Below are 12071 nucleotides of genomic sequence, written 5' to 3' on the forward strand. Positions count from 1 at the left end.
CAGAACCCCCATCCCAGAGCAGCAGCGACGAGATCACGCTGTCCTTCAAGACGTTGGCAGCGCAACGGCCTTATCCCTGCAACACGGGGAAGTCGGCCGATTACGTCAACCTGGCGCTGAAGGACGGGGCCGTGTCGCTGGTCATCAACCTGGGCTCGGGGCGCCTTCGAGGCCATCGTGGAGCCCGTCAACGGGAAGTTCAATGACAACTCGTGGCACGACGTCAAAGTCACACGGAAACCTGAGGCAGGTAAGATCTGGAAAGGTGAGAGTGTTGGAGTACCAGTCTCTGGCAAGCGTCAAAACGCTTGAGAATGAGAGATTTATGGAAGTACTGGAAAAGAGGATTACATTTTCCAATACCATACTTTTTCTATTACTGTCAGGTTACATATACATTTGATTTGTTTACTTCTTAAGATGCTATTTGGGTCTTTAGACAATGTTGTTTTTTTGTTGGGTAGCTTTTAATACAACGTGATATGAATAACTGATTGAGTTAGCATAAGCTTTTACCCAAAGCAACAGGGTAAGGGTGTTGATCATGTAACCTCTTGATTTCTAGACAAATATTCTAGAGCCACTGAGCTACACCATACTTGGAACGCCACCTTGACACATTTACCAAAACCCTTTAGTGTTCTGAACTTGGAGGGCACCAATCTTCCGGCGTGGTTTCCTTCCTTCCGTCTGTCCGACCTCAACGCCTCCCCCTCCACGAGCTGCTCCTCACTCTGTCAAGAAGCCATCACGCGTTTGATGGTTTCAGAAAGGCTGTCTACCTCACACTCCACTCCTCTGCACCCCTTCCCTTCACCCCGTCTCTCTCGTTCCCTCCCTCCCTCCCCTCCCTCCCGTCTCTCTCTCTCTCTCTCTCTCTCTCTCTCTCTCTCTCTCTCTCTCACTCTCTCTCTCTCTCTCTCTCTCTCTCTCTCTCTCTCTCTCTCTCTCTCTCTCTCTCTCTCTCTCTCTCTCTCTCTCAGAAGTAGGACGTCTTATCGTGCGAGCCGGGGCAAAATTCTCCAGTCAGCCACGACGGCTGGTGTTTACCCGAGACTGAACTCTGTTCAGCTGTAAAATCTCTCACCGGCCCTGCATTTTGAAATATGCTAATAGGCACTCTTTCTCCATCCACCACTGCCTCCTGATTGAAAAAGGACAGTTTATGGGTTCATTGTTGAAAAGAAGAAACTGAAAAAAGGAGAAAAAGAAAGGTTGAGATTGGGTGAAACCTCTACTTCTTTGTGAATCTTGGCGGTCGAAGAGGTAGAAGTATATATGAGTTAGGCTACTATTAGTAGGGATTTTAACTAACATTTCGAAAAAAAAATTGTATATCTAAACACAATTGTCAGCTTTTCTGACATTTTAACATTTTAATCATAGAATACAGCAGTTGATCCATGAAGAAAGAAAAAAGGCTGCCATTTTGTGAATTGGGGATGGTGTAACAGTAGGTTTGTTTTATTCCTCTAACTATGGACATTTCTGAATCTACCAGTTGACTCACACGTCTGTCAGTTGAATAGGTCAAAGCACTATCTCTTTTCTCTTGCTCTCTTCATCCACTCTCTCTTTCTCTCTCATCGCTCTTTGTCTGTCTTTTTTCTCTGCGATGAAAAGCAAGAAGCTACAACACATCACCATCATTGAATGAATCATTCTTTAACTAACTGTCTATAGATGTACTAACCCTTTAACATTTCATTTGTTTTTCATTTTTATTAACAACCTCAATTGTCATTTTTGAATTTCTTTTCTCCCCTCCCAACCCCGACCCCCTCACACACGCCCTTTTCCGCAAAGCAATCAGGCATTGGACACGCTATGGTAAACAAACTACATTGTCTGGTAGATACCATTTTATTATCCTTTTTTTGGGTTTGCCGTGTGGTTCCTACCCCCTTCCTTTTTTGTTGACTGATTTCTAGACACCCTTCTTTGAAAATTAGGAAACGGGTTGGTATTTCTTGGCTTTTTCATCTTCCTTTGACCACCCATCCTCCTTTGTCTCACGACAGATCCGTTTTTTCGGCTTTCCCCTCTATTACTTCAGAAAGACTTGTAAAACTTTTCAGGGCTCACTGTGTTACAAATTCCTCTGCATTCGTTTTTTCTTGTTTTGTTTTTTTGGGTGTTCACTGTTGACTAAACTGCCAGCAGCTTACCACCAAGTGTAAAATAAAAGGATAAACATAAATCTACCTGGGAGCTCTGGCAGTTGTTTCCAGTAGACTTTGTGCATGGCATGCCTAAAATTACCTTCCATCTCTTCCCACTACATCATTTATCTATTTCAACCAACCTTTGTCACTAACACCTACCTCTCTGCTATGTGTGTGTTTTCATGTGGTTTGAAATTATAATCCAGTTCCCTTCCTTGAACTTCGCCCATTCATAGCTTTGGTTTGGTCTAAGTGTGCATTGCCTGGCCATTGGCATGTTCCATTCAGCTGACATAGAGGGTAGTTCCCTTTGTGTTTACACCCCCCTTACTTCTTGTAATTGTAGAATAATAGCATTTCTAAAACATGCTACCTCATTGCCAGCTCAACCACAGTACTAAACACCCATTTTTTGTATGTTGTCAATGTCAGAACCCCAAAAAATGGGTAAACTAACACTGAAACAATCACAATGAAATTGCATTTAGTGTTCACATTCTACTAACCCTACAAACCTAAATATTCACACAAAACCTGCATAGAAGATAAAGAAAATACCAGTGACCTATTTTCTTTACCTCTCCTGTCTAAATTCATGAGTGACGTAACACGACAGAAAAATGTGAAAGCTGTTCGATTTCGAGGAAAAGACACGGGGTCTGAGCAGAGCACATTCCTAAAAGACCACACAGCAAAGCAATGTGGTGACCAAAACCCCGCCTCACTCAGGACAAAACCCTTCCTCCTCATCCGCCAGACCTCCAAGAGATCTGGACGGTACATTGACTCCCTCCACCTTGGGCCCTCCTCTTGATTTCAGGTGACCATCTCCGTGGACGGGATCCTGACCACCACGGGCTACACCCAGGAGGACTACACCATGCTGGGCTCTGATGACTTCTTCTACGTGGGGGGCAGCCCCAGCACGGCCGACCTCCCTGGATCGCCCGTCAGCAACAACTTCATGGGCTGCCTTAAAGAGGTGAGAAGGACTGTTTTCAAAGTGGACGTGTACATCTCAATGCGTTTTCATTCGGCGGGAACATCATTGATTGTGGTTTTTCCCCCCAATGTTTTTAATCATGAACATTGAGGAACATAAGCGTGTTGCTTATCTTGCTTGTTGTCTGTGCGGGTGACATTTAGGTTCACCCACGTAAACTGGAGTTTTTTTTCAAGCAGGGATATGTTGTCACAGTCATTTTGGACCAACCACCATTTAGCTCTTTAGTGAGACACAAAAGGTTCTCAACCACCAGTCAAGAGAATCTCGATCACACCGAAGGTTTTAGTTGTGTCAGTGATGAAATGTAATTATTATTTGGTGGAATTCTTTTAGGGCACAGCAAATAGCAAGGCAGCTCTCTATCTGTTTTCATTCCTGTAGATAGAAGAGACAGTATTGACGCTCTCAGGGTCTAATTCAGTCAGATGTGAATTAAAGAAATGCAGTTGGAGGAAGAGAGAAGAGACTTCTGCATCAGCCTAGGAGACCATTGGCAGCGACCTAATGAAATTCATCACGGTTCTACATTTTCATCCAACATGAGCTGGTTTCAGGCATATTTAATTTTGTTTTTTCAATTGTGTGTACTGTAAATGATTTGATTTTGCCTGGATCTCTTCACATCTGCCATGGCCTAGATGTCTAGCAGGTTCAGGTGAAGTCAGGGAATGGAATTGCCTTTTGTGCAAATAGTATGTTAAACTACCCAGGGAGACTGGAGAAAACACACACACACATACACACACTATTATTACCTCTTTTCTCTGTGCAACTATGTAAAATGGATGTTTTGGGGCTTTGCTTTTGTTTGTTTCATCTCCTTGTTCCAATATGGCAGTGCTGTGATTTGTTTTGATGAAACCAATTTTGTCAGCGAAAGAATGGCCTTTCAGAGCCACATGCGCACACACACACACACACACACGCACACGTACACACACTGAAATACACCCAGTTTCCCTGAAGCTGGTGATGTCATTTCTTAGCGCTTGGCTGAAGCCAGGTTGCTGCAGTGTGGCAGCATGGTCCTGGCACACTCTCACCATGCTTTCCAGCGACGCAGACACACGTACTGACACGCACCCCACACACGCCCATATGCCCACGCAGGTTCCCACACACACATCCACACATCACACACACACTCACATATATAAAACACGCCTCATAACACACTCATTCACTCACACATAAAACACACACTCACTCACACGCACATAAAACACACACACTCACACACACACACACACACACATAAAACACACACACATAAAACACACACACAGTACCACCTCCAATCCCTCAGAGCGTCATTTGGCCCAGGGGAGGTGTGCAGCAGTCATATAATCCCCCCTTGCCCTACTTCCTGCTCTGTGCCATGCTGGGCAGACCTGCCTCTTCTCTTTCTGGCCCTCGCCAAATTATCACTCCATGACTGGTCCTTTCAGCTCCCCAAAAACACGCTGTACACACAAGCACACACACACACACGGGCGTAGATACACTGACACTTGCCCTACTCATGAATGCACACACATACTCGTTCACGAACACTGTACACAAATCGACACAAACACACGTGCACGCCCGGGCACACGACGCAGATGGATATCGACGGTAACGGACACAACGTCACACAAGCAGGGAAGCGCAAACCCCCAAAAAAGCGTCCGTGCACACCCATCACATATGCCTATTGTAAGCTCCTCTCATCTCACGCCTCTGGTATATGGAGGGGAAATCTCTCTCTCTCTCTCTCTCTCTCTCTCTCTCTCTCTCTCTCTCTCTCTCTCTCTCTCTCTCTCTCTCTCTCTCTCTCTCTCTCTCTCTCACACACACAACCCCTACCACACTCACACACTCTGCCATTAACACTAATTTGCCCGCTAGTGCTCTTGTCTCTGCCATCAAAAGACATTATGGATAAATGCTTTGTTACCATGGCACCAGGTACGAGCCCCCAGGTCTCCCATTGTCCTGAGCCGCTCTGACGTGAACTACACCCTCCTTTTCTGCCGTTTCTCCAGACACCCGGCGCACTCAGTGATTTGGAATATTTAAGAAACCAGCTGTTCCCTCCGAATGTATTATTATAATATCATTTTAAAATGACCTTTGCAAGTATCTGCAATTTGTACGGTTTGGAGGGAGAATTTGAAGTACTTTTGTACCATCTCTAGTTTTAAGCGATCATTTAGCTGGGGCTGAGATGAGGCTGTGAGGATTTGTGATTAGACGTTCTGCTGAAACCCAAGACTAGATAGACATATTTCTGCCATGAAGAAAGAAAGAAAAAAAGGATTCATGAGAAATACAGGGTTTGGCTCCAGAAATATAGAACATATTCAAAGTCAGGCTGTCAGGGGGTCAAGTCCAGATTGACCAAGCAGTCACAGCCTGAAGTCTTCACGTCCAGAGGCTCTGATAACCATCGTGTCGACCGCATCAATCCTCACTTGACCACACGATGCATATTTCAGATAAAGTTAGCGTAAAATGGGAAGTGAGTCACAGAGTGGTGGCCTCTTCAAAGCCTGTGTTATCAGAAGACGCAGCGGCGGTGACCAGGGAGGTCAAGTCCCCAGCTGACCGCCCGGTCACCCTGTCCAGCCCTCCCTCAGGAGGGTCCAGCAGTGGACCAGAGGCGGGGTGGTGGGGGGGGGGGGGGGGAAGGGGGCGGATTAGCCGGACTGCATCTGGCCCCTGGCTTCCCTCACAGTCAAGCTCCACTGTCAACAAACACGCAGATACACGCTACGGAATAGGGCTGCCCCAAAGTGTACAAACACACAGACACACAAACCCGCACACATGCGCAGGCACATATACAGTATGCACACACACACACACACACTGTACACTCATATACACGCTCGCTTAGACACGCACCGCATGACTATAAATGACACATGCACTCACACACTCTCTTACGGACATTCATCGGAACAGAATGGGTTTGTTGGTAGGCTGTGGTAGATGGTTGCATTCCTGTTGGTGGCATTGAGCGCACACAGCATTTATGAAGCCACAGTACGTGCGGAGGGTCTCCATAGAAACATAACAGCACCGATGTTTGGAAAGCATGACAACCCAGTGGATTGTGGTGTCATTGCCGTTACTGAGCAGGTTCTCTATTGTCAAGAATCATGGTTCAGGACCGGCGTTCGTTCTGTTGATAAGGTTTCAGGCTTATACCGTGCCAAACTTGGGTTGCCAGCGGGCATTTGTGGGTATAGTTGTGCGTGTACGACAGAGAGGAAGCGAGAGATGGAGAGAGAAAAGAGAGAGCGAGAGAATGGGACAATAAAACAGAGACAAGCTGATGAGCTAAATACAACAATCTCATTCTCCTTGCCTTCTTAAGCACCAAACCCAAACACCAACACCCTCCGTTTGCCACGTCACAACACCGCACACCGTGGCGGACCTGTCCGCCCGCGACGGTTTGCAGACCGCCACCCCCCTCCTCCACCCCCCTTTTCCCCCACCCCCTTCACCCCCCCTCTTCACCCACCCTCCTCCACCCACCCCCCTCCCCCCTCCTCACCCCCCTCCTCCACCCCCCTCCGTCACCCCACCCTCCTCCACCCACCCCCTTCACCCCCCTCCTCCACCCACCCCCGTCACCCACCCTCCTCCAACCCCCCTCCTCCACCCACCCTCCTCACCCCCCCTCCTCCACCCACCCCCTTCACCCCCCCTCCTCCACCCCCCCCTTGTCACCCACCCTCCTCCACCCCCCTCCTCCACCCACCCCTTCACCCCCTCCTCCACCCCCCTCCGTCACCCCACCCACCCTCCTCCACCCACCCCCGTCACCCACCCTCCTCCACCCCTCTCCTCCACCCCCCTCTGTCACCCACCCTCCTCCACCCCCCTCCTCCACCCCTCTCCTCCACCCCACTCTGTCACCCACCCCCTTCACCCCCCTCCTCCACCCCCCCCCCCCTTGTCACCCACCCTCCTCCACCCCCCTCCTCCACCTACCCCCTTCACCCCCCTCCTCCACCACCCTCCGTCACCCACCCTCCTCCACCCCCCCTCCCTCCACCCCCCTCTCTGTCACCCACCCTCCTCACACCCCCCTCCTCCACCCCCCTCCTGCACCCCCCTCCGTCACCCACCCTCCTCCAACCCCCCTCCTCCACCCCCCCTCCTCCACCACCCTCCTCCACCCCCCTCCTCCACCCCCCTCCTGCACCCCCCTCCGTCACCCACCCTCCTCCAACCCCCCTCCTCCACCCCCCCTCCTCCACCACCCTCCTCCACCACCCTCCTCCACCACCCTCCTCCACCCACCCTCAACTTAGTGGAAAAAACTCACCCAACTCCAAACGTCCCCCGCGCCACCCCTCCCACTGCCCCGTGGAGTGCCAACACCCAACAAGCAGCAGCACTTTGTCTCCATCCTTCATGCCAAAACACCAGGTTAAGATGGCCAGGGACTGGGAGTTTTGGGGAAAGAGGGATGGGGGGGGTTGCGTAACATCCTTAATGTGGTGGAGAGCGATCTGGTCTCCTCACAGCAACCCCAAGGGCCAATGGTTCTTGGAGAGTTAGAAGGGGGGTGGGGGGGGGGGGGGGCGGCAGGCAGCAGAGATTTATGGTGGAAGCAGACAGCTGTGGATGATTAATGTGTGTGTCACCCAGGGCCCCTGTGCAGGCCCAGATGCGGGTGCGCATCCACACGCACACAAGCACACAAACAATACAGTACACACATAGATTACCGCCAGTGTGTGCATTTTCACATGCACACAAACGTAGGTTTGCCAACACAAATACACAGATACAAAAAAAAAAAAAACGGACTTGGAAAACAATGGAAATAACTATTGACAGATGGACCGATAATTCCAAAAAACACACACCCATGGAGGTGCAGGGCCCATGACTGGTAGCAAGCATCATGCCTATGCCCGACCCACTGCTGTGTGTGTGTGTGTGTGTAATCGTGTGTGTACTTGTATGGCTGGCAGAGTGGGTGGGTTCCACATGCCCTGGGGAGCACTTTGTCCATGTTGAACATATGAAAGCAGTGCCTAAGAGCCCAACCACACCTGCAGAGACACCCCCAACACGCACACACAGAACATTGTCGTCGTCTCCCAGCAGTGTGTGTGTGTGTTTGTTTGGAATGTGCACTAGCAAAACATTGTAAACATCTCGGGCCATACCTCGTTCTCAACCTCACATCCTCCATGGCCGCTTCTCTGTCAGTCTGTAGTTCCTCTGCGAGGGAAGTGGGTCTGCAGGATAAGATAACATCCTGAGGGGAAATCCACGTGCATTCACGGCTGGATTTTAACTAGTTCACGCACGCGTACAGGCAGAACCGTACCCCCGGCAACACACACTGATTCTCTGTTATCTACACACACACACACACACACACACACACACACCTTAAGTCTTGAGGGACACCATTTCTTCTCCACGCCAAACAAACGGTTGCAAACAGGCAAAGTGTCAAAAAAAAAGAAACGCAGAGATAGATGCCCGTTCTCGGCTAGCCGTATCGCTCACCACATTCCTCTTCATCCCCCTGTTAACCTGCACCCTGCGTCTGCCTTGGCATGATAACAAGCTTTCATTTGGACTCTTTGTTGACACTTGACTAAAAGTAACTTGTCATCCTGTCAACGTTTCCTCTCCTCTTATGATCTGCTGTTTCATTGGCCGGGCAGTTAATGTATTCTGTCTTTTACCAGGAAGCAATTTGAGCAATGTGATTGTCTTATGCGTCCTGTACAGTTACAATCAAATGTGCGCCGAGCAGAGGTGTAATGGGGTTGGTGTGTTGTTGAAATATGCCTGAGCCCGTTGTGCTCCGAGTCATTTATCCTCTCTGTCCACCTCTGAACTGTGATCCGTCAAACGGACAGGCCTGTTTGAAGGCCGCTTAGTGGCGATTTGAATGATGGTGGAAGGCTGAGGATGTGTGTGCGTGTGCGCGTGTGTGTGCAGACGGGACGCCCATGTGTGGGTTTGTGCGGATAGAATGTATTTGTGTGCGAGTGTGTTTGTAGAGATTTGTGCTGGTGGGTAGAAAAGATTGTGGGCCAGCAGGACGAGGGGCAACTTTCACCATCACTATTCATGAACTCAGTAACTTTGTCCCTGAACGACTGGTTAATAGTGCCCACTAGCATCTGCTACAGAGCACACATTCACCATTAAAACCCAGTCATGATTAAACATGAAGAACATCAAATGCTTTGTGACAGCTAGACCATTTAGAAAGAGACTTGGTAAGGGGGGGGGGGGGGGGGGACCCTACAAGATGCAATGTGCAAGATGCAATGTTCATCCTCTTGAAAGCCCTGACTCGGGTTAACAACACAGCAACCGCAAGCCAACAACCTGTTTCAGACTCGGCTCGAAATAGATGACAGGCAAAGAAAGAGAGAGGGAGAGAGAGAAAGTGAAGTAAATGTCACCCGGCGTGTCGCCTCATCAACTGCTCCGGAGGAATTAGCCGGCTGGCATTTCAGTGGGCGACGGCCGCCCTACCCCGCCATGACAACGTCGGCCAAACGATCACATTTGCAAAGTATCAATTTGTGTCAGAGAGAGGCAGTGAGAGATGACTGGCAGATTCCCGACGCCCGGAAAATTATAAGGGGTGTGGGGGGTGGGGAGGGGTGGGGGCAAACTTGATTTAGGTAATGAAAAATATAGCAGGTCAAAGTTCTGTGTGGATCAGCAGTGGCAATAATATTGCCAATAATTATAATCATTGTCCAATCAACGCTTGTAAAGGGGGGTGTGTATTGTGGTGGTGGGAGGGGGAGAGTAACGGTTGTGTCTTGCTATTGTTCTCAAGGTCACTTTGGGAGCCTCTGGCGACAGTTCTCTCTTTGGAGATATCTCTAAAGAGGTCTTTAGCGAGGAACATATGTTTGCCTGGTGGACTTGAGGCAATGTTGCACAGCTGCAGCTATTGTCTCACTGATGACTGATAGATGACATTTAATAAAGGACACAGGATCTCATTGATTTGCGACCATGAATACCAAGTTGGTTTTTTTAGGTCAAATCATGCTACTGTACTTCCTTAATGTATATGAAAGCCTCAACTGGTTCAGTTAACTCACCTTTTGATAAATCCTTTTAGGGTTAGGTTAGGGTTCCAAAATGATCTGCCATTCCTTAACAGGGCCTTGACTCGGACCTCAGTTGTTCAATGTACCTGTTGGGTTAGGGTTAGGGTGTTGCACTTGTTGGCTGTAACGTCACTTGCATTAGTTATTTTCAACTTTAACCATGTGTTCAAGCCATATGTTGTCTCCAGGTTGAGGTGGTTTTGATGATGAACGTTGATGCTGACAATACACGGAATCCCAAGCTTTTTACAATTATTTGCATGAGGCTAGCTCAATGTAGCATGCTTGCCTGTACTCTACACACAGTAGCACAGCTGTCAACAGAAGCTTGTCAGGCCATATATTTTTCATGCTGCCTCATGAGTGAGCAGGTTACAGATTTCCTGACCTGTACCAACCAACCACAACAACTTCTGACTTTTGACTTCCATTTGACCTTTACCTCTACTGTCCAGTGCTTCACATTCAGCTAACTATTCACAGCTCACTAACTCTGAGGTCATTCTCAGTTCCAACTCTCTACCAACTGAGAATTTTTCCCTCCACTCAGAAGCCAGTTTCAAGCACATTGACGAAAGGCTTAGACCCTGTATAATTTTTATTTTTTTAAGACAATCCTAGACTGTGGCACTAACGTATGAGTTTATTAGGAAAGGAGGGAAGTGGAAAATGATGGCGGATGGAGAGATCAATAGAAGTTCAGGTGCAGGGGGATGGGACTGGACAGGGGAGGCACAAGATAAAAACCTTACATCCAGACTTAGATGAATATGTCTGAGCAGGACTCAAAAGATCGATAAAGGATGAACAGGACCTAGAGGTGCTGGAAACATTCCATTTCAATTACCTTATTAAAACATTTATGGTACAGGGAATATGTTAAGGTGGACCTGTAGAGTTCATAGACTCAGGTGTACCTTTTAGTCAATAAACCGACATGAGTCAATATTTGGATCACAGATGCAGAAGGTTTGCAATAAAAGTTCTAAATTGTCTGGCACTGAAATGACAGGGACAGTTGAGATAATGTAATGTGTGGAATTGTTTGAGTGAAGAGTGAAGACAATATTTGAGATCCACTCTTCCACTGCTATAGCCTAGGTTATGCTACGTGTGATTTACAATTGAGTTTGTTTATAGTAATTGCTCTGCTATATCCATTTGCTGTCATTAAACTTCTGATACAAATTCTAATCAATTAAAGAAGTCCTGTATGGCATTATACTAACAAATAGCTCCAGCCTACTTAAATATTAAATATTCAGTCTAGTCCAAACACGGACATGTAGCATTCAGCGCTAACAAGCCAGACAATAATGCACCTAGTGTACCCAGCTTCTTCTACTGTACAGTCTCCTAGAGTGAGCACGGCCTTAGCTCTATTTGACTGTCAGCCACGTGGGGAAATTAGGGATGTCTTGTCTGAACGCTTCTACAAACGCTTCTTTGGTGACAGAGAAAGGCATTAAATCCAGCTCTTACACAAAACTCCATGAAGAGCTCGACGTGAGAGAACCAGCTGTTTCTTTATCGAAGTGTGTGTTTGTAGTTTTGTGTGTGTTTCTGCGTGTATTTGTTTGTGTGTCTGTGTACATCTTCATTAAAGAGTTATAGGAGAAGGGACAGGATTAGAGCATGCACGCATCTGCATTAATCTGGCCCTTTTGCCCATAAATGCTGGGGATGGGTGAGTTTGTACGCAAGTCACTAGTCCACTAATGGACATCCTTCTATAGTACTGTAACATGTAGCTTGTGATGCCAGTTATTACTGATTGGCCAGTCCATCCAGTCT

At 48.0% G+C, this 12071-nt stretch overlaps 1 protein-coding gene across 1 annotated transcript in view; it reads left to right on the plus strand.

Moving 5' to 3' along the window:
- The first annotated feature begins 2988 nt into the window (after window positions 1-2988).
- nrxn3a (neurexin 3a) overlaps window positions 2989-12071 on the plus strand; it is a 532817-nt gene continuing 523734 nt past the window's right edge. The window contains 1 exon segment of the mRNA XM_062469812.1: window positions 2989-3147. Within this exon segment, the coding sequence (XP_062325796.1) occupies window positions 3046-3147 (102 nt within the window). The 5' untranslated portion in view covers window positions 2989-3045.

Source organism: Osmerus eperlanus, chromosome 9 (genome assembly GCF_963692335.1).
Source record: "Osmerus eperlanus chromosome 9, fOsmEpe2.1, whole genome shotgun sequence".
Classification (NCBI taxonomy): Eukaryota; Metazoa; Chordata; class Actinopteri; order Osmeriformes; family Osmeridae; genus Osmerus; species Osmerus eperlanus.